The sequence below is a fragment of the Ictidomys tridecemlineatus genome, chromosome 8 (genome assembly GCF_052094955.1).
Source record: "Ictidomys tridecemlineatus isolate mIctTri1 chromosome 8, mIctTri1.hap1, whole genome shotgun sequence".
Classification (NCBI taxonomy): Eukaryota; Metazoa; Chordata; class Mammalia; order Rodentia; family Sciuridae; genus Ictidomys; species Ictidomys tridecemlineatus.
The window spans coordinates 115,356,281-115,382,705 of NC_135484.1; the positions used below are offsets into that span (position 1 = coordinate 115,356,281).

The 26,425-nt window shown below is 48.9% G+C and overlaps 1 protein-coding gene and 1 non-coding gene across 2 annotated transcripts; one reads left to right on the top strand and one right to left on the bottom strand.

The window, feature by feature from the left end:
* Positions 1-8,417: 8,417 nt before the first annotated feature.
* On the bottom strand, positions 8,418-26,120 carry Def6 (DEF6 guanine nucleotide exchange factor). Its single transcript, XM_005318776.4, has 11 exons — positions 25,637-26,120; positions 18,144-18,284; positions 17,345-17,530; positions 15,450-15,686; positions 15,222-15,368; positions 12,864-12,972; positions 12,298-12,596; positions 11,021-11,187; positions 10,724-10,922; positions 9,182-9,272; positions 8,418-9,028 (listed from the first exon to the last, which is right to left on the bottom strand). The coding sequence occupies exons 1-11, from the start codon at positions 25,730-25,732 to the stop codon at positions 8,808-8,810; spliced, it is 1,893 nt and encodes a 630-aa protein (XP_005318833.1). The 5' UTR covers positions 25,733-26,120; the 3' UTR covers positions 8,418-8,807.
* Positions 9,595-9,667, top strand: Trnal-cag (transfer RNA leucine (anticodon CAG)). The gene has a single exon. It is a non-coding gene; the product is annotated as a tRNA-Leu (tRNA).
* Positions 26,121-26,425: the final 305 nt, after the last annotated feature.

Sequence of the window (26,425 nt, forward strand, 5' to 3'; positions counted from 1 at the left end):
CCAAGGCGGGGTATGACGTGGTGTCCAGTGACCAGATTACACAACCAGAGGCCTCACCTCCCCAGATCACCTCCGACAGGTGAGTTAACAGCCTTGACCGAGCCCGCTCACTCCGGCTCCAGGACCAGAGTGACCCTCTATACCCAGTCCAGCCCGCCTTCCTCGTCTCCACTCCCCTGCCCTGATCTGGCAAGAACAGGGATTTTTAACCACCCAAGGGACACCTATCATCAACGGCCATCTATCCACATCCTACTTCAGATTGCAAAATCCCCCCTGGCTCTATCTGTCATCCACTGCAGGGGCCACCAAGGATCAGCTGACCCCACAGCCGAAGGCCACACAGTGGCAGATGTAGCAGCAGAGCAGCCTGCTGACCAGGCCCTTCCCCACTGGCCACCACTGTTTTTACACAAAACCTAGAGAAGTCCCCATCACATGCCTCCACAACCCCCATTTACCCTTCCCTTACTCCATCTTATTCTGCCTCAGAATATTAAAAAATAGTCTAACCTGGGACTCCCTTCAAAAAATGGTTGGATCACCAAAAACCATCATTCCCCCCAGTCCCAGGAGAGGTCGGTCCTTGGCTTCCCTTCCTGTTCCCCAGGGCACTGCCCCTTTCCACCTGCCCAGGCCTCACGCGCACTCCCCTGCCAAGGCCAATGTCTCGGCTTGGCACCGAATCACGAGCCACCACACACCTTTGTAGGTTCAAACAGCAATTCTTTATTCCAGCTCTCACACTGCCTCCACACAGGTCCAGGGACAATCGCGTTCTGTGATTCTACCGCACAATCCACCTCCTCCACGAGGCTATCTCTCAGGAGAACTCAACAGGAACAAGCAGCAGGAACACCCTAATCCCAGCAATAATCTTCAACTTCCAACTTCCCTAAAACCCATTATCTTAAACTGGCAACGCCTTAAACTCAAGGAGCCAATTACTTCCTCAAACCTGATCAGCTCTAAACCCGGATCCGCCTTGGTCCTTGAGCAAGGTCACCTTATTAAAGCATGCATGCAATGTCCCATCGAATGTCCTCTAAGCAGCATGGGGTACGCTTGGCAAGGAAATTTCGACGCGTCATTCCTACTTGGTAATGGCCCTCAGCACTCCCCACTGATGGCCACTCAGACAAATCACCCCCACGCCCCAAGCCCACCCAGCGACCCCTCCAGGAGCTTAGCGCCCCTCCTTTTCCCACCACCAAGTCCCAGATCAGGACGGGCAGAGCCACTCCAGCTCATGCCCCCATCCAGAACACTAAATATCTGCTCACCCTGGGGACACGTTCACAGGGCGGGTCTACCTTTCCTCCCACCTCGGAGAAGACTCCCACGTGGCCTCCGTCCTTGATCACATCACCCCAGAATCGGGCTGCCCACCTCTGTCCAACTGGATAGTGGCTCAGCCTGCGTTTCCAAGGCCACTAACCTGTCTCAGCCCCCACATCCCATGGTGGCTCCTCACCCATGCCACCCCCACCCTCAGGACAAGGGAGCCCCCCAGTGCCCCCTAAAACCACACCCCAAGCCGATGCTCCCATCAAACTCCTGCACCAAGCTTCTCCCTTGGCGCTTCTTGATTTAGCAGTTGTCCCCCCAAACCCCTCAACCCGAGCCCTCGAGCTCCACTGTGGCCGTCCCTTGCTGCTCCAGGGCTTTCCTTTCTGCCCCTCCCATTCCTGACACCTGGCCAGCCTCACACCCCACAGGTCCCCTAATCAGACGACAAGCAGAGCAAGTCCTTCCTGAGCCACCGACTCTCAGCGCCCTTTAAACCACAGCCGGGGGAGCAGACGCTCCGACTCCCCTGAACCCAGACGTGCAGGTCCACATCGGGGAGTTCCACAACGCCCCGGAGGCCACACTGAGGTCATCCCCCCCCCCCCCGGACGCCCCACTCCAAGCTGAAAAGGGCAAAGCTCCACTCGTCACCCACCGTTCACCCCGTGCCCCCTCCTCGCTCAGGCCCCGCTTCCTCACTGGACCCCGAAACCCGAAGACCTGAAGGATGAGGACGCTCCCCCGAACCCGCATCTCTTTACTGCCCATCTTTCTCTTTCTGCCCGTCTCTCTCCCACCCCAACTTCTGCCGGGTCATTGTCCTCAGTGCCAGGACCTTGCTTGGTGCCCATCCCAGAGCCCTTCCCACCTGCTGGGTCTGGTCACCCTCCGAGCTCCGCTGATGTCGCCAGCCAGCCGCTTCCTACCAGGGCGGGCACCAGAGGGCTCCTCTCCCTCCCCTGAGAAAACTGTTAGGACAGAGTCTGTGACCGGCCATCGACACATGCCCTCCGGTACACGGCTGCCAACCCCTTGCCTCGCACATCACTGTCCCCGCGGCAGGCCACCTTCTGTCCCCTGGGCTCCTCTCTGTGTCGGGGGCCCAGGAGAAGGCGCCTGTGGCCCCCTCCTCCCTCTTTGTGGAACTGAGCCTTTCCTCCCCCAGCCCCATTTCTGAGCGCGTTGCCTGTGCGGGACCCACAGGCCACTTAGGAGAGAGCCCCTTCCCCGCGCCCTTTGGAGCGCCCTGTGACTAAACACCTGTCCTGGCTGTGCCCAGTGCAGGTCCACTAACAGTGCGCCTCTCTGAACAGCAGCCCTATCCCGTCAGTCCAGATCACTGCCGGCCTCCCCTTACCTGGGCACGTGTCCTTAAACCTCCAAACCCTCCACATTCTAATTGAAGAGCCCCAACTTCTGGACACAGTATTGGTCCCTCGGAGCTGTGCACGTAGCTGCCACCTTTACCTTTTACCAGGGTCGGACGTGGGGCCGCAGTCGTCTCAACTACAGCCAGCAGTCTCCTGGCACCTCTCTGGCTGCCTCCATCATAACCAGGGAGCCTCTTCCTGGGTGGGAACAGCACTTACATCTGTTCACCACTCCCTGGACAGGAACGTGCGCCCTGGCCCTCCTCACCCCCCACCCTCAGTGGCCCATTGAGGGAGAACCACTCCCCATCCCAATGTTCACCCTACTTGGACCAAAACGAACTGCCCCTCTGGCTCCCCTCCTGGTGGGTCAGTGCACAACCACAGCAACCGCCCAGGAGCAGCAGTAGTAGGAGTCTCTGCCCACCATGCTGCAGGACCATCCAAGGAAATGGCCTACAGCCTTCGAGAAATCCCCACCCAACTGTCCACGCTTCAGGATCAAACAGACCCATGGTGTTGACTGTCCTCCAAAACAGACGAGGACTAAGTTCATTAACTGCAGAAAAAGGAGGAATCTGTGCCCTTCCTACAAGAGACCTGACGCCCAGGGCACGGTGGTACACGCTTGTAATTCCAGTGGCTTGGGAGGCTGAGGCGGGCGGATCGCAGGTTCAAAGCCAGCCTCAGCAACTTAGTGAGATCCTGTCTTGAAATAAAAAATAAAAAGGGATGGAGATGTGGTTCAGGTTAACCATCCTGGGTTCAATCCCTGGAGAGAGAGAGAGAGAGAGAGAGAGAGAGAGAGAGAGAGCGCTGCTGCTTTCACACGAACAAGTCTGGCCTGGTGAGGGATGGCATGAAAAGTCAAGAGACCAGGCTGCCAAATTCCATCAGTGCTCCTCCTCATGGATCATGGAGTGGGATGGTTTTCTCCCCTGGCTATTTTTCTTGGTTAGCCCCCTTCTCCTTCCCCGTTCTCTGTGTAACTGTGGCCTTGTGTGGGGCCCTCCGTGTTTCGGCTCCTCACCTCCACTTTACAGAGGATCATGGATTCCACTACCAACCAGAGGGTGCAGAGCATCCCCCTGCTGAGCTCCACGAGAGCTGCTCAACGCCAAGGCCTACAGGAGTCCTCGGACGAAGCCCCCTCCCAGCAGGAAGTCGCTAGAGAGACACGGACAGCCCCTCTCCCTTCACCCCTTTCTTATCAAAGAAAAAAAACAAAGTGAGAATGTTAGGGAGAACTTGACAACGCCATTTTGAAACATATCCTCCACCATAGAACAAAAGTCACCCCTGGAAACTCTGACTCAGCCTGACCTCAGACTAAATCCTGAGAAACACTTTGTTCGACATGGAACAGTGACCGCCACAATGAAGGTGACAATCACAAGGAACCTTCCCTGACAACCACCGAAACACACAACTTCCCTCACTCCCTTGTTCCTCTCTAAATTCCCTAGGCTAAGTGGAGGGTGGGTTCCAGTCTCCACTGGACCCCTCTACAGGTTTGTCCCAAATAAACCTGTTACTTTTGGCTGCCCCTCCTCTCTCTCTTGCTATTTCCTTTATTCAGTTCTTTCCTTACAACATACAAGCCACTGAGAGAGATAGGCTGGGACCACAATGGCTGCAGTTTCCCTGTGGCCCCCAGAGTTTATGGATAACTTTTCAGGCAACAGAGACAGAACACACTTTTCCTTTGTCGGGATGTTCAAAAGGACAGAGGAGTCCTTTCTAACATGGAATTAAAAGACTACTGCCCCCCAAAAATGTCCCCCAAGACTGACAGCTTCCTGTCACATTCCTCGTGACAAAAGCACTCAGAGTCACTCCAGAGGAACTGGGCTGTGCAAAATAACCACACAAGAGACAGAGATACCTTTTTTTTTGGGGGGGGGTCCTGTGACAGCTCCTCTGACCTTAAGGGTCCGCAGAAAGAGAGAGTAAGAGAGGAGCATGTGCTAAACCCCTTTATTGAGGAGAAGCCATTCAAATGAGGCCAGGGGTCAGGTTTCAGGGGGCTGAGTCTAGCTTCTGATGTCCACTGTCAACAGGTTGACTGACCTCTAGGAAGGCCACACCCAAGGGTGGAGCAAGAGAAGGGGACACACAAAGGGCGTTTCCATGGAACATTCTATCCCAAACAGGGCAAAGGGGTAATATCCCAAAGGAACAGGTGAGTGTAGCTCCATCCATGGGGTGACACGCCTACATCTGAAGACACATTCTGCTACTTTGAGGATCCTGGCAATATCCAGGTCACTACAAAAGTGACCCCCAGAGCCTCTCCGATCACAGGAAGGAGTGTGCGAAATCCTTCAGACTAGCTGCCCACAGCTTCCCATGCCAATCCCAGTGTGGTTCACTTTCAGGCATGGGGTGATCTTCCTTTTACTGTACCACACTTGACCTTCAAGGCTTCCCTGTGTCTTGCCACAGAACATCCAAAAGCCTGTTATAGACCCCATTTATCAGTGGGGAAACTGAGGCTCAGGGATTGGCTTACCACCTCTAGTCTAAACCCTGTGTATCTTCCAAGAATCTCTGAAGTCTACTCTCTGTCTACCTTTCTGGTCGTGGGTACCCCATAGTAGTGGTCTTTAATTGTTTGTGCCTCTCTCTTCCTAAAAAAATATACAAATGATTCAGCCCCTTGTACATTTTTAAGTAATAGCTAATGTTTTTCATTACTTTAAAATGTTGCCAAGGCTGGATGTTGTTTCTAGTATTTTATAAATACTACCTATACTTGTGTCTCCATTCCACTTTCCTCTAAAAAAACTCATTATGTAATATATTCTCATGTTTGAAAGTCTGTCTCAGGTAACAATAAAACTCTGAGCAATTTTCTTCTGGCTTGAGTGGCTATTATAAATATTAGTAATACCCAATTGACTAAAACAAGAGAAACTTTATAAATATTAAGCATAAATACAAAAATGTATTGTAAATATATCTCTTAATGAAATGAATGAGCTTACCACCCCCCCCCAGCCTTTGTTCATTCATATATTTGTAGTTGAGTATTATCTACTGCTAGGAGAGTGCATTCAGCATCAATTCTAATCCTAATTTTTCATTTTCAAATTGAGAAAATGTTTATATAAATAGATGATAAATGAGTCTTGATTAAAAAAATGGCACCTGATTTTCTGAGTGATTTGTCCCCTGCAAAATCACATAGAAATCTTTTTCTTTCTGTCTTTATTTTTAGTTATTTATTTTACAGGAATGGGAATTGAACTCTGGGTTTCAGGCTGGCCAGCACTCTACCATTAGGTTACATTCCCAGTCCACTCCCCACCCACTTTTTTTTTTTTTTTTTAATTTTGAGACAAGTTCTCACTAAATTGCTGAGGCTGGCCTCAAACTTGTGGTCCTCCTGTCTCAGCCTCCTGAGTAGCAGGTATTACAGGAGTGTACCTTGGTGCCTAGAAGTTCTTCCTGTTTTAAAGCAAAGATTTAGAAACCTCCTGGCTTGAATGCAAAAATGATACTTTACTCAGCTTTTTTTAAAAAATGTTTTTTTGTAGTTGTAGATGGATACAATACCTTTATTTTATTTATTAAACTTTATGTGGTGCTGAGGATCTTACCCAGGGGCTTACATCTGCTAGGCAAGCAGTCTACCACTGAGCTAAACCCCCAGTACCCTTTACTCAGCTTTTGAGCCACTCACTTTCTCAGCACCTATGGTCTTCCACTGGCATTCCCAATCGTCGCTTTGCTTAGTGTTCTAGGATAACCTCTTTGAGCAGTCCACTATTGAAAGAGAGTGGATTGGTGATAGTGAACCTTCTTTTTGAAAGCAGAGAAGGTGAAACTGTGAAAGAAGAAAGCAGTTTTGGCAAAGAGAACATTTGAAAGTTTAAGATCACATATTGATTTTCTCGAAGCTCTTGGTTCCCTAGGGAGACCCAGCTCCTATTATAAGACCATAATGCTCCCAGCCAATACTCAGAATCCAGATATTTTGTACTCACAATGTATTTCTTTCTCCTTACATTGTTTCCATGTTCTTCTATTCTCCTTTCTTGCCTATTGAAAAGTGAAGGCTGGGCTGGAGGTGTAGCTCAGCAATAAAATGCTTACTAGTACCAAAAGGCCTTAGGTTTGTTTGACAGCACCAAAAAAAACATGGGTATGGGCATGTTGCACATGGGTATGGGCATGTTGCACATGCCTGTGATCCCAGGACAACTGGGGAGGCTGAGGCAGGAGGATCACAAGTTCAAGTTCAGCCTGGTAACTCAGTGAGACCCTTTCTCAAAAAAGTGGTAGAGTGCTTGCCTAGCTGCACAGGACCCTGTGTTCCATCCCCATTATTGGAAAAAGAAAAAAAAATTAAGGCACTCTCAAATTTCAACTCCTACCTAAAGCTTCCCTTTTCTCTACATTTCCACAGCAGTTGATGTTTTAACTTCACTTCCAATCCATGAAACCTGCATCATGGTATATTAGCAGCTTTACTTCATGATAATTTTAATATCCTTTAATGAGATTGCTTGACAGATTGGTGTCTGAAAAAGACATGAACTTTGATATCAGGTAGCACATTAACTCTAGGAGCACAGGGACTCTGTTTTTGTTCCATGCCATGTAGTTAGCACCTAGTATAACACCTAACATATAATAATAAGTGTATAATAATGATTTGCTGAATGAATGGATAGACTCGAGTTTGACCCTTAGCTACACTATCACTTTTTAGCTGTGTGACCTTTAGCCATTCAACTTCAGAATTTATGCATTTATATATTCCTTCAATAAATATTTGTTGCATATCTTCTATGAGACAAGCACTGTGCTAGATTTTGGGGACATAGTTGAAGAATATATGTCCCTGTCTTCAAGGAATTCATCAATTTGTCCTGGATCCTGTTATAGCCAGATGGGGCATCCAGGAAGAAAAAGAGGAAGCTGAAAGTAAATCTACAAGGGTCAGATTGTCTTGGGCCTCCCCTGCCATATATGGGAATGTGAACTTGACTATCAGCACTCTTGGATAGGACTGAGTGGACTTTGTGATTTATTAAGTATAGGGCATGAGGAAGTCAGAGTCAAAAGTTAACACCCAGGTAGCATAGTCAAAGGTCTCAGCCGTGGCAGTGGCTGGCCATAAGTATGGAAATGGAGGGACAGATAGGAGAGTATATAGCAGAAGCTACAGGATTTGATGATAGGTTTGGGGTGAGGGGTTTGAGAAAGAAACAAATCTTCCCAGATTCTAGATTCCCATATCTCTTGTCTAAGGTAACAAGGTCAGTGAGTCAGAGAACACAGGAAGAAAAGCAAGTTTGTGAGGCTTTGGGAAAATTAGCTAACCTCCTTGAGCCTCAATTGTCTATCTGTAAAATGAAAAAGATAATCTGGTTCTTCAGGTTGTCATGAGAATTAAATAAACTGGGAAATTTCAGGACACAGTAGATGCTCAATAAACATTTTTGGCTGATTTCAGTGATAGTGCTTGCCCATATGCCAAGCAGTTAGTCCTCACACAACCCTCTAGAGTAGGTTTTAGTAGTACCTTCATTTTACCAATGTAGAAACTGGAGGATACAAATGTGAAGAAACTTCACCAAAGTCAATCAGTTAGAAAGAGGCAGAGTTGGGTGCAGACCCCAGGCAGTCTAGCTCTATAGCCCACATTCCTAACCATTTCACTGTACCCACTGCCTTTGGAACCTATAAATGGACTTGAGGGAAGAAAAGAGGGAATGGTAGGAGAGAGAGACAGACCTGAGCTAATAATTCCTTCTAAGAACAGTTTTTATTTGGAAAAATGCCTCTACAACTTAGTGGCAGCTTGCGGGCCGATGGCCCTTGTTTTGCTTGTTCGCTCTCTTTCCCAGTCCAGGTCATTGGTCCTTGGGGCTAAAGCACAGGGCCAAGTTCTCAAATATTAACACATCAGACAGTCTCAGCCATCGTCTGGGGCTTAGGACTGGTACAAGAGACAAACCATGTTCCATCCTGGACAGTCTCCTGGTTGGAGGGGTCCTGGGTCCCTGGACAGTCTCCTGGGTCCCTGGCACCAGGACCTCAGCTCCCTCTCCTTTCAGGGGCCAGTGTCATCCACAGGCCAGCTGTGGCCAGGTCCTGGTGGACATGATGTTGGAAGCAACAAGGGGCTAGGAGAGGCTAATTTTCTGGTGGGGGATCCAGATTATCTTCTTGAGTGGTGGAGGCCGGGACTGGAGTCTCATCCCCACCATTGAGGGACTTTGGTTCACTGATGTTCGGTGAGGGGGTCCTGTTTCTCTGGGATCCCCAGCGGGTCAGGTGCTTTAGAGAGGAATCTCGGCGGGCAAGTACAGGGGGATGGAAGCCTGTGAAGGAGCTGCTGGTGACTGGACGCTTATCTGGAAAAGACCGCAAAAAACACATGTGAAGGGCAAAGGCAAGGGCATGTGACTTTCAGTCCCACCTTGCCAGCCCAGGAGGTCTGGAGGCATCCCTTTTTTCTTCCCTTGCACTCCCAACCCCAGGGAAAGTCCCAGTCTACCCCTTCTTACCTCCAGGCTTAATTGGATGCATGAGCCTGTTCATCTGGACATTCCAGTGTTTCACGTTGGTGCTGGCCTGGCGCAACTTCCTCTGAGCAGCCTGTGAGGGCAGGGTCAGTGGGGAATGGGTCAGAGCCACCATCCATGGCTGGTGATCCTGATCTTTTCAGGTTCACAGCCCCTTAGAATCTGACCAGGCTACTAATTACCTCCCTAGAAACCCATGAATGTTCATAAAGATTTATGTAGATGAACAGTTTGCCTCCAATTTTAGGGGGCTCTTGGGCCCTCAAGAGTAAAAAATAATCTATTATAATAATAGTCTCTATTTATTGAGCAGCTTAGATGTGCTAAGAATATTAATCTTAATTTACAGAGCAGAACTTAGCAACAGACAAGTTCAAAAGAGGTTAAGAGGGGCTGGGGATATGGCTCAGTTGGCAGAGTGCTTGCCTCAGATGCACAAGGCCCTGGGTTCAATCCCCAGCACCACCACCACACACACACACACACACACACACACACACACACACACACACACACAAAGAGGTTTTCCCAAGGACACACGCTGAATTCTAAACCACTGAACTAATGCAGGAACCTCTGCACCAATATATACAAATCGTTGGCAGTAGTTGTGAGGTGGGTAGATCATGAAGGAACTGTCCTTTCCTATGTTGCATATTTCTGTATTGTTTAAATTTTTTGCAGTGATTTCATAAGCCAATAAAGCCAAAATAAAATCATCAATATTAATAAAAATAAAAGATCAAAATTAAAATATAGGGCTGGGGATGTGGCTCAAGTGGTAGCGCGCTCGCCTGGCATGCGTGCGACCTGGGTTCGATCCTCAGCCCCACATACAAAGATGTGTCTGCCGAAAACTAAAAAATAAATATTAAAAAAAAAACCTCTCTCTCTCTCTCTCTCTCTCTCTCTCTCTCTCTCTCTCTCTCTCTCTCTTTCTTTAAAAAAATTAAAATAGAAAAATTTAAAGCCTCTTCTATGGAGATTTATACTTCAGGGAGTGAAGATCAAATAAGACAAAGGCTTGGAAGAATAGGAGGAAAATATTCTGCCTAGATTAATGATTGATTTGATTTTGCTGTGCTGGGCAACAAACCCAGGACCTCATGCATGCTAGGCAAGAGTTAGACCACTGAGGGACTCCCCAGCCCTTTTAATTTTATTTTGAGGCTGGGTTTCCTAAATTGCCCAGGTAGGTCTCTATCTTCAGATTTTTCTGCCTCAGTCTCCTGAGTAGCTGGGATTGCAAGGGTGTACCTCCACAGCCAGTCAGATTAATAATAATAAACATAGCAGCAATGTTTCTTCAGTAGTTTTACTAAAAATCATGTATTACATCTCTTTATTTTTCATAACAATTGAATTAATAGTTTCCTTTCCAGATGGAGGACTAAAAATGAAGAGCGGTTAGGCAGCCTACCAAGGTCACACAGTCAGATGAAGATAACGCCAGGGTCTGAGGGATGGCACTTTGGCTCTGGATGACATGCCCACCTCGCCCTCCATCCAGTTCCAGGGCCTCACCTCTACGTCCTCGTCGACCCTCTGCCGGTTCTGCCGCACCTCCTCCAGCTGCTGCTGGGCCTGCTGCAGGGAGCGGCTCTTCAGCGCCATCTCCTGCTGCAGCTCTTGCTTCTTCTGCTGCGTGCGTTCGATGTTGCGCTCCTGCTCCTCCTTCAGCTGCATCAACTGCTTCAGCTTCTCCTCCTCCTCCTCCAGCAGTCTGTCGGAAGTGCACGGTGTCTCTCCAGGGCCTAGGCACCTCACAGCTGCTCAGTAGTGGGCGTATTGAAAAAGCAGGAAAGGGCCCCTCAGGCCTACCTGGTCTGGGCGAGGCGCACTGCCTCCTCATCACGCCGAGCTTTCACCTCCAGTTGCAGAGCCTCCTGCAACCGCTGCTGCATCTCCTCCAGCTCCTTGATGCGCTGCCGCTGCCGGGCAGCCTCCTCCTTCTTCAGCTCCATCTCGGCCTGCATGGAGGCTCGAGCCTGCAGCAGACGGGTTGGGGGTGGTAAATGGTTGGGAAATGGGAAGGCTGGGGAATTTGGTGACTGTGTCCTGCGGTTCCCTGGGGCTTCTCTACCAGGCTACCTGGGAGTGAGGGACTGGGGGATTCCTTTATTTTGTGATTTCCTGATCTGACCCCTTTCTGAGAATGAACAGATGCCTGTCATTTCCTTCCTAGCACTACCTTTAGTAATAATAATTAGAGCCCTGGATATAGCTCAAAGGCAGGGCACTCACCTAGCATGTTCATAGGCCCTAGGTTTGATCCCTAGTACCACCCCACAAATTACATATTATTATATCCATTAAATAACATAGTATGTTATATTACAATTAAATAACATTAAATTAAAATATGATCATTTCTTAGCACCAGCCCTAATAATTATGATATATATTATAATATCATTATGGCTGGTGTTAGAAAGAAGGTGGCTATAATTATTATTACAACAACCAAAAATTATTGAACACTTTACAAGTGTTTCCTCTCTTAATCCTTACCCTACCTCCATGAGCAAAGTTCTATCAATATCAACATTTACTCTTAGGTAAATAAAGCACAGAGAAGCTGAGTAAATTCCCTGAAATAACATGGCTCCTAGAAGGCAGAACTGGATTGAATCCACCTGTCTCTGACACTAGACCAGATCTTTCAAATCCTAAATCTAATAGCCTTTGCAGGCCTAGTCCGCCTCCAGAAAAGTCCTATCTATTTGCCTTCCTGCAGATCTCAGTTCAGGTCTAGTCCAACCTTAGTCCAAACTATTCTCACTCAGTCTTCAGCTGCTCCTTGAGTCCAAGCTGAGTCCCCTGGGAAAGACTTCAGAATATGGCCCCATTCTACACCTGTCACTCAGTCCTCTCTCCCCACTTCACACCATCCCTCATCTCTAGCCATCCCTTGGCCATGTTCCCACCCTGCCCTCTATTTCCTTAGCCACAAGTCCCACCCATATCACAGTCTGGGTCTCCTATGCCACTTTAAGTCCATGGCTCTGTTCTGACCGTCCCCATTCCAAACTTCGTCTCAACGCTCACCCCTCCGCCCCGCCCTCCATTCCAGGCCCCGCCCCCAGGGCTGACATCACCTGCTCCGCCTCCCGCAATTGGTCCTCCAGGGCCTGCTGCAACTCCCGGTGCTGGCTGCGACGGCGCTCCTCTTCCTCCTGCAGCAGCCGCTCCGCCTGTCGCTGCGCCTCCTGCAGCAGTTCCAGCTCCTGCAGCTTCCGCTCCTTCTCCTCCTGCAACTGCTGCAGCCGCAGCAGCTCCTCTTCCTTGGCCGCCCGGCGCTGCTCCCGTTGTTCCCGTTGTTCGCGCCGCTTCTGCTTCAAGTCCTTGTGCAGCGATGTCTTCCCCTCCGCCTGCAGCCGGATCGCGGTCTGGATGGCTGCGGGCGGAGCGGGAGAGGATCACCTGGGCCTAAGGAGTCTCTCAAGTCCAATTTCTAGCTCCCGCCGAGCTGAATATTATCACTATCACCCCCTTTTTCTGTCTTTATTTATTTATTTTTGGTGCTGAGGGTGGAACCCAGGGCCTCGCTCATTCGAGGCAAGTGCTCTACTTTTGAGCTACCTCGCCAGTCCTATCACCCCTTTTTCAAAGATGGGGCAACTGACGCCAAACCAGACACAGCCCTCACCCACCGAGCGCTTACCCGCTGTCCACTCCTGGCGCTGGCGCGTGTCTGAGGCGCTCATCTCATAGGTGCGGCTGGCGGTCTTCACACAGAACATGCAGCGCTTTCCTTCGCGGTCAGGCAGCACCTGAGAGAGGGCAGGTGGCCCCAGCCCGGCTAGCCTCACTGAGGTCTGGGCCACACCTGGCCAAGAGGTGCCCCAGCTCAAGTCCCTCCCTCTCCTAGCTGACTTTCTTCCCAGGAGCCTGAGTGGGCCGGAGGATTAGTGGCAGAGGTACTTGAGATTCCCTAGCTCTAGCCTTTGCCCTTCTAAGACTGGATGGGGCCATTTTCACCTTGGTATCTTTCCACAGAGCCTAGTACATAGTACAGGCTTGAACACTTCCAGTCACAGGGGCCTCCCCATGCCACTCGTTTGATTGTAACCCTGCCTAGTGAGAAAGTCCATTCATCCCACAGGTATTTGGAGCATCTGTTGAATGCAACTCGGTGTTTTAGGGTTTGGGGATACTAAGGTGCGCCTAAGGGAACAAGTCCCTGCCTTCACTCTGCTTGCATTCTGTGGAAAATCACAGCTGCTGCTACACATTGAGCTCCTTATGTTCCAACACTTATGCGCCTCCTGCAGCAGTTCCAGCTCCTGCAGCTTACGCTCCTTCTCCTCCTGCAACTGCTGCAGCTGCAGCAGCTCCTCTTCCTTGGCCTCTTCTAGTGTTTTATGTGGACCATTTTATCCACTACTCCCCCTCACCCTTGCCAGACAGGCATTATTGGCTCTACTTGACAGAGAAAGAGACTGTGGTGCCAAGGGTTCCAGGAAGTGTGCAATTCACACTGCCTGTTAGTGGAGAAGCTGGGAGTTTCACCTCCATCTATGTTCTTTCCATAGCAACATCTATTTCCTTATGTGACAAAAATGGACAGAGCCTAGGATAGCAACAATTTAAATGTAAAATAACAAGAGTTGACAAGGATTAGAGAAATTGGAATCCTTATATACCACTGGTAAGAGTGTAAAATGGTATACTGCTGAAGAAACATTTGCAGTTACCCCAAAGTTAGAATTACCACACAATCCAGCATTTCTTCTCCTAGAATGTGTATACCCAAGAGAAAGGAAAACATGTCCACATAGAAACTCATACATAATAGCATTGTTAACAATAGCAAAACAGTGGAACTAACCCAAATGTCCATCAACAGATGAATGGATAAACAAAATATGGTATATCCATCTGGTGGAATATTATTCAGCCTTAAAGAGGAAGGAAATTCCTATACATTCCACAACAAAGATGAAGTTTGGAAATGATGCTAAGTGAAATGAGCCAGTCACAAAATGAAAAATATTGTATAATTCTGCTGACATAAGGTACCTAGGATAGGCAAATTTGAGACAAAGTGTAATAGAGGCTATGAAGGGCTGAAGAGAAAAGGGAATGAACAGTTGGTGCTTAAAAGAGTACAGAGTTTCTGTTTGGGGTGATTAAAAAAAACTGGAAATATGTAATAATGATGATGGCCCAATATTGCAAGTACTTAATGCCATTGAATTGTACACCTAAGATTGTTAAAATGGCAAAATTTCATATATATATATATATATATATATATATATATATATATACACACACACATATACTGATATATATGGAGATATATATACTGACACAAATATATGGATATATTTATATATCTACCATTTAAAATACTGTTTTTAAAATTTTATTTATTTATTTATTGGTACTAGGGATTGAACTCAGGAGCACTTGACCACCAAGCCACATCCACAGCCCTATTTTGTATTTTATTTAGAGATAGGGTCTCACTGAGTGCTTAGAGCCTCATTTCTGCTGAGGCTAGCTTTGAACTTGCTATCCTCCTGCCTCAGCCTCCCTAGCTGCTGGGATTACTGGCATGCACCACCGTACCTGACCCTAAAATACTGTTTTTTTTAAGTCTCTAAAATAATAATGAACATAACTAAGGGAAGAGAGAATGGAAGAGAAGAGGGAGAAGGAATAGGGGGTGAGGATAGGGAGGTATGGAATTTAGATGAAGGAGAAAGTCCTCTTAAGAGGATTTTAAAAAAGGATTTGCTATGAAGTGTGGATATAAACCATCTTCTCTGAAATCTTTAGCAAAATCCACATTATTCACTATTGAGTTTGGTATTTATATTAGTATTTGGTTTTAGTTCTTTTGGAGTCTGACATGCACGAGAATGGCCTGGAGGCACCCAGGTATATTTGGGTTACACGAACCTAGCAGAAATGGGTGTTTCCTCCATTCTTCCCCCTGACCCCCTTTTCCTCCCACCACCCCAGGAACCCTCTGGGCCCTGAGGTGTCCTCTGCCTTTCCCTCATGCCCTCACCTCCACACAGCAGTGGGCATCCAGGGGGATGGTGCCCCTTTTCTCCTTGCACTCTTCACTCCCAAAGTAGCAGAGGCAGCTGGGCTGCAGCTGGAACCAGCGTTCTGCCCAGTTCCTCCTCAGGTGCCCCCGCTTCCAGAGGTAGCCCTGCTGGTCAGAGTCAAATTAGAGATTCCCAGGTCCCCCATCACCCTCCTGGTGTTCTCCTTGGTTCCCAGCTTGGCTGACCTGCTTCAGGACATCTTGGATGAGCTCCTGGTAGACCTCATGGATGGCCATGCTGAGGGTGTCCCGTCCCACGCCCCGCAGGCAGCGGCCAGAGTTGAAGAGCTCCAGGAACTGCCAGACACTGAGTCCCCCGGTGGTCTGGGCTGCCTGGGCCTCCTGGGCCAGCAACTCCTCCAGCTCGCCCAAGCCCACCTCCAAACTCATGCTGCTGAGTACCTTCTTCAGCAGGTATTCTACCTGGAAGGGGAAAGGGAAGGCCTGGTGACAGCAGCAGGCTATATTGCCACACCAACACCAGGGGCATTCCATCTGGGGTCCTAGAGCCTGGTAGAGGGGATGAAGGACAAGGGGTTGGGAGGGCCAGAGGACAATGCCAAGGGAGACCAGGATGGAGATTCCGGAGGGAACCCTGGAGCCCTACTCCCAACTCAAGCATCCTCGTTCCCTTCCCGGCCCCAGTCCTACTTCTTCCTATTTTAAATTAAGGGCAGGGTGAAGGTGGGAGCTGAGAGCTGAGGGCCAGGCAGAGGCAGCGACTCATAAACAAGTCAGAGATGGCATAAAACTCTCATTTCATGCCCTTACTTTGTGGATGACAAAACCAAAGCCCAAAGTGGGAGGTAACTTGTTTTAAGTCACATAGCAAGTTGGGGGCAGCCAGAACTCCATTTGGATCTCCAGATTCCCATTTGGGTCCTTATTCCAAACCCCAATCCCCAACCCTGTATCATTGCCCTGTGGGAAGGCAGGGGGTTGGGGGTGGGAGTAAGAAAGGCAGGGACAGGAAACCCATTTCAGAGGAACAGGAAGTGGTGGTTGGGGTATATCCTGCTGCAGTTTGTTCTCACTGCATGTTGATAATAGCAGCAAGAGGCCTTCTGGCCTCTGAGAGGCCACTTTGCCCTCACTGGCAAGGAATCTGACAAGGTTGTCCACTCAGATGGACACGTGTCCCTCTCTTGCTCCAGCATCTTTGGAAACTCTCATTAGGTAGCTTTCCCACTCTTTCCACAATTGTTAGACATGACTTGTGTGTGTGTGTGTGTGTGTGTGTGTGTGTGTGTGTGTGTGGTGCTGGGGATTGAACTCAGGGCCTCACACATGCTAGACAAGCTCTTAACCACTGAGCTAAATCCCCAGCCTGACATGGTAGGACATACCCTCCTTTGTGCACCCTACTATGAAGACCTAAATTCACCCTTGTGCTGCTATAGCCCCCACCAGACCAAAGGGTAGGAGAAGGCTGAATGGGCAGAGGAGAGAAGTGTGCCAAAGAGGGAGGGTGGATAGGAAAAGAAAATGACTGCTCTTGGTTTTTACCCATGAGCTAAAGGAGGTAATGGCTATGTTCCTGGCCTCTTCTCTAAGGATGCTGTCTCTCTGGGCCCTTGAGTCAGCCCTGACTCTCCAGGGGGGGAAAAAAAAGAGATAGGAAAAATCTGGAACTAGGGCTAGACTTTGTTGCCCACCTTGAGTAACTGAAGTTATTTCCTGGTCTCCCATCTTCCAAGGTCTCCCATCCCGTTACAAAGCACCTACTAGATTATCACAGTTCCTAAAATCCCAATATTTGACCTTAAATGTTCTCATTTAAAAATGCTCAGCAACATATCATCAAACACTTCTGTTTAATGAAGTTTGCCGACCATTTTTCCTTCTGTGAGGACTAGCAGAACCTTGAGAGAAGTGTACTTTTTGGTTCTGGAAGAAGGCACAATTGCTCCAACATGGGTAGTTCTAGATATCTGGAGACAGCTGAGTGGGGACAGGTACCAGCATGGGGAGACAATGAAGGGAGAGGAAGTGGGAGGGTACGGAAAGTGATTGGCTTCCTTCATGGTGTTGTCGGGGCCTGGCCCCAGTGACTCAGTCCCCGGGTCTGCCGTCACCCTCACCTCATCAGGAACCATGATCAGAGGGTACTTGTCCTCAGACAGGAAGTTGAAGAGGCACCAGAGGCGGAAGGCATCCTGATTGGAGAGCAAGCTGTTCCCGTTGCTATCTGCTTGATAGTTCTTCTTGGCCGTCAGGGTCCAGCACAGCTCATCAAAGTGCTCTTTAACGAAAGCCCCCTCTTCCACCTGCCACCAGGCCTGCCAGTCAGCCATTTGTCCCATCCCTGATCTACCACCAAACAAGGCTCCAGCTGGGTTACTTGTGTTCATTTATATTCCTGCTCCCCACCCTGCCAAGTCCAGCTGAATATGAGGAATCCCTGAGCCGATTACCAGGTAACTAGCTGGTTCCAATCTCCCAACCACTCCCCAACATACCACACCCGCCCAAGTGCCCTGCTGACAAAGAAATGTCATTCCCTCAGTCCAAAGGAAGAAGGAAGAGAGAGGCTCAGGGGGAGTGGATGGTCAAGGAGACCTGGGAAGAGAATGAGAGGTGAGGGGAGCGGGGTGACATTAAGCTGGGAGCCAGAGGTAGGTTTGGGCAGGGATGGGGTGGAAAGGCTGTGGTTAGGGTGGAGGCTAGGATAGAGAGGGGAGACACTGAGGGTGAGCTGAGTGGGACAAGAAGGGGACAGATGGCTGGGATGTGATGGCTGGGAGAACAAGGATGGACAAAGGGGGCAGAAGTGGGGGTTAACTGGGGGATACGGAAGAGTTGGAGTAGCAAGGTATTGGGGTGCTGGCCAGGCTGAAGAAGTGGGGAGAGGTTAGAAGTGTCCCACAAAGTGAGGCCCACCTTGTCCAGGATGTACTTGTTGAGGTAGGGCATGTAGCCCTGGCTGGACACGGGGCCATCATCATCATCTCGGAAGTGCTCCTCCAGGGCCACAGGGTCATGGGGGATATGCAGGACCGTGTACAGGTTGTGGGACAGCACCTGAGACAGAGTGGCAGTTTGCCTTTCTGCACTCCAAACAAAATTGGGCTAAAGTACTGTGCCCACCTCCCTGCTCATCAGCACCCCCATCCTGGCTGAGTCCTCTGTACACTGTTCAGTTCAATAATAACTAAAACATATCTACGTACCAGGTGCCAAGCACTGAGCTAAGCACTTTACACATCATTCATTAACCTCCCTACTGACTATTCATATCCTCTTTTACAGATGAAAAAAAACCCTGAGGCTCTGAGATGTTTCTCAGCTGGCAGAACTGGTAGAGCTGGGATTCCAACCCTGGCAGCCATGCTTTCAACTACTTGATTAGGTGTCAGTGTCTTCTTTCTATAGATAGAACACTGAGGCTCACAGGGTCCATTAACTTGCCCAAGGACCCACAGTGAGCAAGGGCTTGGGATTCCAATCCAGCTCGGTCAGACTTCAAAGCCCAGGTATTTCCCACAGTGCTGGGCTATCTGCAGGGAGGCAGCAGCCTTGAACTTATCACAGTTTCCATCATAGACTCAGTGTTCAGGCTGTGGTGTGCCTGGCACCCAGGAGTGTCTGATCAACGAAGGGCCCCTTAACAGACTGAAGGGGCCTGGAGAGGGCTCAAAGAAGATTCATGAAAAATGGTCTGTGAGATGGAGCGAGGTTGGATGGGATGGTGGTGGTCAGGACGGTGTGCAGGGAAAACATGGGTCTGTTGAACAGATTCACGATATTAGAACTAAGGGGTTGAAATTTGAAATCTTGTAAAAATAAATTTTTAAAAATGTTCTGGGGCAATTCTGTTATAGCACTTATCACAGACAGTGTGATGATTAAAAAGTTACTATTGGGCTGGAGAAGTGGCTCAAGCAGTAACGTGCTCGGCTGGCATGCGCAGGGCGCTGGGTTTGATCCTCAGCACCACATAAAAATAAAATAAAGATGTTGTGTCCACTGAAAACTAAAAATATTAAAAATTTTTTTCTCTCTCTCTCTTTAAAAAAAAAGTCACTATTGTGCAAATTGTGCACTCACTATGTGATAGCCACCGTATAGGGTGTTTTTCTTTTCTTTCTTTTTTAAGATGCTGTGGATGGGGCTGGGATTGTGGCTCAGCAGAAGAGCGCTGGCCTAGCATGGGCGGGGCCTGGGTTCAATGCTCAACACCACATAAAAATAAAGGCATTGTGTTGTGTCCATCTACACCAAAAAATAAATATTAACAATAACAACAAAAAAGATACTGTGGATGAAGCCCAGAGTCTCTCACGCAGGCTAGGCCAGTGCTCTATCAGAGTCACATCTCAGTCCCGAGGTGCTTTTTTTTTTTTAAAGAGAGAGTGAGAGAGGAGAGAGAGAGAGAGAGAGAGAGAGAGACAGAGAGAAAGAGAGAGAGAGAGAATTTTTAATATTTATTTATTTTTTAGTTCTCGGCGGACACAACATCTTTGTTGGTATGTGGTGCTGAGGATCGAACCCGGGCCGCACACATGCCAGGCGAGCATGCTACCGCTTGAGCCACATCCCCAGCCCCCCGAGGTGCTTTTTATTATCCAGTTCTAGCCTCTACCACCACCTTGCTACACAAATATTTCTGTTTTTCAGATAAAGATATTGAGGTTTGGAGAATTTAAGAATAAATGGCAAAGCTGAGGTTGGAACTAGGTAGCCTGGCTTCAAGAGCTGGCTCCCTATTAGAATATTGACCCTGAACCTCTCTCTCCAACTGGATTGTGAGTCTGGAGACAAGGCCTTTGTTCCTCTTCTGTCCCACAGCCCCTGTGCTCTCTTATGCACACCAAGTGCAATCAAGCAATGCTGCGCCACCAGCAGTTCACCTTGGAGTCAGTTCCTTAGAAGCAGGAACTGGCCTGTGTCAGAGAGGGTATGTGTGCCAAGCCTTCATTTTATTCTTTGAGAGAGGAAGGGGAGAAAGAATTAGATTTCTCCCCAATGTTCTCTAGGATGTCAGGTTCTTGCAAAGCAGGTAGGTGGGGGACCTTGTGTGTGTGTGTGTGTGTGTGTGTGTGTGTGTCTATGTAGTGTGTTTCTTATGGATTTCCCATGATTTTCAGAGTAAAAGCTGGAGTCCTTCCAGAGGCCTCTAGGCCCTGTGACTTGGCCTGCTGCACCTCCTCTGACCTGTCTCTTGCTCACCTCTCCAGCCACTCTGGAATCCTTGCTGTTCCTCAAAACAGGACATACTCTTGCCTCAGGGCCATTTTTCTTGCTGTTATTGCAGCCTGGAACATTCCTCTCCCAGCTCACTGCCTGGCTTGATGGCTTGCATCCTCCCCTCCTTTCCATTTTTGCTTAGTTGACACTTTCTCAGAGCGGGTTCCCTTGGTCTTATTGAAATCTGTAGCCCAATTTCCTCTAACCTCCACACTTGTCAGCCTGCATCTGCTGTATTTTCTTGCCATCATTTATCATCATCTATCTACTAGACATTTTATTTATTCTATGATGTTTCCTCTATCTAGGATGTCAACACCACTAAGTTGGAGTTTTCTCACTGTTGTATCACTGGGCCTGACACATAGTGGACACTCAATAAATATCTACTGGGTAAACTCAAATCCTTCATGGGAAGAAATAGAAAATAATGCAAAACTCAGACAGATATGGACTGAATCTCTTGAGCAGATAAACTTTGCTGGCCTCAGTTTCCCTATCTCTACATGGAGATATTACATAGAACTTGCCACCCAGAAGCACATGTTGCTTGAGCTGTTCCCTTCATGGTTCATCTGCCACACTGTCTTCTAAGACCTATTTAGCTAGCTTTCTTCACCAGTACCTTTTGCCATTGGACTCCAAAGAGCCCAAGGATGAGGCTCTGACTCCTGTGAGCTGTCAGGATCAGGACCAGGAGGAATTACAGGTTCCAGACACTTGGGGCTCAGTGATAAACCTCAGATTGCCAGGCTTCCGGTGCCTGGGTGGGGTGGGGGTGGGGTTTAGGGAGAGGGGTCATGCTGGAAAGGAAATGGCAGCGGTGGAGGAATGTCGTGGAGGAATGTCAGGGTGGAGGAGTGAGGAGCAGGAGCTCACTTGCAGATCTCAATCAATTCTCAACCCTGGAGGCAGGAACTCTCATTATCCTCATTTTATAGATGAGGAAATCAAGGCTTAGAAAGATGAAGTGTCTCACCCAAGGTCTGGCTTGGAAGCCCTGCTCTTGATCTCTATACTGCACGGTTCTGGCTAAACATCTGAATCACCTGGGGAGCTGGTGAAACTGAAATATGCTGGTCCTGCCCTACCTATTGACTCAGACTTTCCAGGGGTGGGGTCCAGGTGTCTATTTTTCATAAGCTGCCATCTGGTCTCTCTCAAGACACCCACAGTCTCTCTCACCTCCTGGGAAGCCCCTGACCACTGGGTCAGCAACCATAGACCTCCCGAGGCTTCATTTATTTATTCTTTCCTCTGGAAGCCTGGGGGAGGGAGGCTGGTTCCCTCTGGGGACTTGGAGTCCTCTAAAAACCCAGGTGTAGGCATAGGTGTGGGCGTTAGGTCCACATTGACAATAAGTCAGTAAGGGCTGAGGCTGTAGCTCAGTGGCAGAGTGCTTGCCTAGCAATCCCCAGCACCCCTCAAACAAACAAAAAGTCAGTAAGGAGGCAGACATGATGGTGCATGCCTGTAATCCCAGCTACCTAGTAGGCTGAGGTAGAAGGATCGCAATTTCAAAGTCAGCCTAGGCAATTTAGTGAGCCTGTCTCAAATAGCCTTCAGGATCCTAAAGCCAACAGACCAGGAAGTACCTTCAGATACAGTTTGGGAATTCATAAAAGCACCAAGAGATTACTTCACAAAGAATGAATGATCTCTCTCCTAAACTGACCATAATCATTAAAAGAGTCTAGGTTCCAAGTGATCCTTTTAAAAGACACAGATCCTTCAAGTAACTGAACATACTTCAGTGGGAACTGAAGTGCAACTATTATCATGAAGACCTGAGAATTTTAAAAGGTGAATCTCTGGATTATCTGTGTAACCTACTGTGGGCAAGATCGGGGTGGAGGGGTTGGGTGTGGACAGAGACCTAGAAAAAGGAAAGGAGAGGTTGCATCAAGGATTGAGTTCATCTACTCTGTGTCTTTGTTTTTAGTTATTTTTGTAGACTGGCTGGGCAGCTGGGTGGCTGGGTGTTCCCCAGATCAACCTTCTTTCTTTGATAGATGAGAAACTGGAGGACCACAGATATGGAATCACTTTCCCAAGGTTACTGAGCTGGGGAGCAGTATAGGTCACAGCCTGTGTGTTTCTGAGTCATGTGACCTGCATGTCATTAAGTCATCCTCCCTTTCCCACCCCCATGTCCTTGCCTGAGGAGAACAGCAGCACAGAATGGTCAAGGCAAAGCAGATGACCCTGGTCAGCAGATTTCTGGACTGAATGTTCTTAACTTTCCCTCCATGACATAGAGTTAGGAGGCAAAGCCTGAAGCTCGGAGACTTCAGTAGGCAACAGACCCTCCCTCAGCTCCAGGACTACCCTAAGTGTCAGCTGGAAGCTCAGGAGCCTGGGAGGCCACCTGCACACCCTCCCTGTTTCCCCCCAGCTCTGGTCTGTCAAGGTGAAGCTGCAGACCTGCTGTCTCCCCTCCCTAGTCCTCACCAAGTCAGACTCACTGCTCCATATGCTCATCCCTGCCCATGGCCTGCTGTGGTAACCACATTCACAGCAGACCCTCTTCTGGGGAGAGGGTATGGCCACTAGGACAGCCTCCCTCTGAAGGGCTCCCTATTTGTGTTTTCAAATTAAATGTCTGGAGGGCTTCTCATTCCTCGAGCTCTTTAAAGGAGGTTCTGGGCATCTGCGCAAGCCTCCAGCCTCATTTCCATCCGTCTGGCCAGGGGTGCCATTGCCACTGGTCTGTTTTCAGCTCAACTGGATGAAAGCATTGTACTTTTTACAAGTATCCAGAGGGTAAATTTCATCTGGTTTCTCTGCCCAAGACTTTTCTTCTCCAGGGAAGTGCTCTCCACCCCTCCAGCTGTTCTCAGGCTTGTTGTTCTTCCTTCTGCCCTGGCCTCATCAGGAGTTTGCCTGGGACAGCCAAGGCAGCCTCTCCTCCTGACACTCAGGGGAGAGGCAGCAATTCTCACCTGGGTATAGATTGCCCTGGAATAGTAGGGAGGTCTCCCTCCTGGTCCCAAATGTGGACTGCAAGGTTAGGGGCAGTTTCAGTAAGTATAACCCTGAGACTTTCCCCCTTATCCCCCTAGTCTTGCAGGGGAGGGGATGGGTCCGGGACGGTCTGTCTCCTCTGCTTCTTCTTCTGCCTTCTGACCACTTCTCTATTACGTCTCTGCCTTTCTGGCTTCCCCACTCTCAACATTATTATTACTTCCTCCCACTCCAGTGTTCACCCCTTGGATTTGGGGAGAAACTTGCCTTCCCTTCTATGCAGGGGCTCTGCCATTTCTGTCCACTCCCAATTGGCCTGAGCTTCCCACTGTTAAATTAGGTTCCCAGAGTAAATGAGTTTTCTGTCAGGTAGGAGTGAAATCTACTATTACCTGTGTGACCAGAGTTGCTGCAATGGGTACAATATGAGCTTTAACTGGTAGAAAGACAGTGTACAGTTCAAATGCGTGAGCTCTCCAAGGACTTTTCCTAGAAATATTCAATCTGTGGGGGTGAGGAGTGGGTGCTAGGCCAGAGCTTCAAACTAGGAAGCCTTACTGGCAGAGGGCATCAGAAAATAGGAACCACATAAAGGTTGTACCCGTCATACATGAGGGACACAGAAAACCTGGAGAGATCTCAGCGGCCACAGACATGGAAAATGATATCTTGGAATCGAGAAGCCATGGGATTGATTCTCCTGGCAAGATATAAAGGGGCAGAGTGGGAGGTGGGGTATGGGACACAGAGTTTCTGCAGGGATGGTGTTTGGATGATTTATTTTTCTTCCACACATTCAGAGGTCTCAAATAGACAACATGATTTTTTCCCCCTGATACCGGGGAAAAATTTTTTTTCCCCTGGCCCTTTTGAGATAGGGTCTTGCTAAGTTGTTGAAGCTGACCTCAAACTTTTAATCTTCTGCCTCAGCCCTCCAAGTCACTGGGATTATAGGTACATGTTACTATGTGTAATTAGACCTATAACAAAATAATTTAAGATGCATGTAAGGAAAACCTTTTTGTTGGAAGATTTTCCCCAGGAGACCAAAGGTAGACCCTCCTTCCTGGGAAAGTAGAAAATCATTTATTAAAATGTTAACAGATCTGGCTAAGGGGTAGATTATAAGATAGGACCAGCTTGGCACATCCAAGTTCAGCAACATGGGGGCTAAATGGAGGTCGGCCACAATGCCTATTATGTTCCATTTACCTGACAGGTTTCTAGGCACCTCTTACCTTGGTCATTAAGAATGGAGACTGAGATTGTGACCCTCTTTTGAAGGAGGGAAAGGGAGATATCAGGAATATAGGGCCTAACCTCATGCCAAGATCATCATCTAATGTGGAACACTCAATAAAAGTCACAGTGCGTGAACTAACCCTGAAGGTAGGTCCAGAGAGTTGAGGCCTATGCTGCTTCATTCCCCGTGTTTGCTGGTTCTAGCAGCCTTGACCCTTGCTTATTCCTGCACTAACTGGAGTGGGGAAGGCAGCACTAACCCACTGGGGGTAGATGGGGAGTGGGGGTGGGGGAGAATTATCTGGCCTCTCCAGGACCTTCCAGAATTTCTAGTTGGCAGATTTTCTTGGACAATCACTGATGGGACTTTTCCTGGGCTGGCTTCCCAAGGTCTGAAGGCCCCAGTTTCTTTCCCAGTCTGGTGTGAGTGTGCATATGCTCATGGGTGGATCAGGACGGTGATCTTGGCAGTAGTATAATGGGGTCAGCAGTTCTCACCCCCTCCCCCAGCTCTGTCCCACCTGTAGTTCAGCAGGCTAACTTGATTTAGAGGTGGAAAAAGGCCTTTATATCCCTCTGCTCCCGAGGAAGTGCCTGACTGGTTAACTGTCTTTCTCCAAAGCCAGGAGGAACTGGCAGGGAGGAGTAAGGTGCGTGCCCAAGCATGACTCTGGGGAGCTGGGTGTGCTCATCCCATGGAGTCTGGGAGGTGGCCTAACTCATGGTCCTCAGACCCCATGATGCACAGTGGCTCTGTATGCACTTCACTGAAGCTTCTGAATGGTAGGCAGCAACATCCACCCAGCCATGCTGGCTCAGTCACCCAGTACCAGTCCTCCAACCTGAGCCAGGGCCGCTGGATGGCTGGATGGCTGGATGGCTGGGTGCCCAGAGCAGCACAGCACTCCTACTGAACACCCAAGCGGCAGGGACTGATATGGTGTGTCTGCCAGCCTCCCCTGGGCCCCAGTGCCCCTCACCTTGAGCTGGGACTTGGAGACCTTGCCACTCTTCTCTACATCCAGCGCGGTGAAGGCGTACCAGATGGACTTGAGCAGCTCCTTGCGCAGGGCCATGGCTGAGGCGCCCGCCCGGCCTAGGGGCGGCTCTTAACATCAAGATCCGGTTTCAGGAAATGCAAACGGCTGCGGAGACCGCAGAGGGGCCCTGGTGCAGAGCAAGAGCTCCACCTGCCTGCTTGCTCTGGCTCCCTGAGCTGGCCTGTGGCTCTGGCAGTGCTCAGCAGCTCCATTCCCCTACATGGAACAGGGACCAACTTTCTCAGAATTGGGGGTCATTGTTCTGATGGGACTGATTCTCTGGCTGTGAGGACCTTTTAGAAGCTTCTTTGCCCCAGGGCCTTCCTAGGCTACCAAGAGGCAGCTCCCTGAGGGAAAAAGAAAGCCTATCTTGATTTCAGAGTCACAGTTTACCAGGTGTGAGGCCTTGAATTAAGTAACCTAACCTCTCTGAATCACTTCCTCTTAGTAAACAGGAAAAAAACCAACCTTACAGAGTGGTACAGATGTCTGAGAATGGATGTAAAGTACATAGAAGGCTTTGGGTAAAGCATTTCTTTTAGTGCCACCTAGTGTAACCTTGGTGGTGGGGCTCCACCCAAGAGGAATGGCAGGGCTCCACCCAAGAGGAAGAAAACAAAGACAATGCCACAAAGCTAGAGGAAGAACCCGGCCAGGGCACCTCTCTAGGTCAGGCAGACTTGGCACTTGATTTGCTGGCTTACTATTCCCTGGGCATTGGCTCTAAAA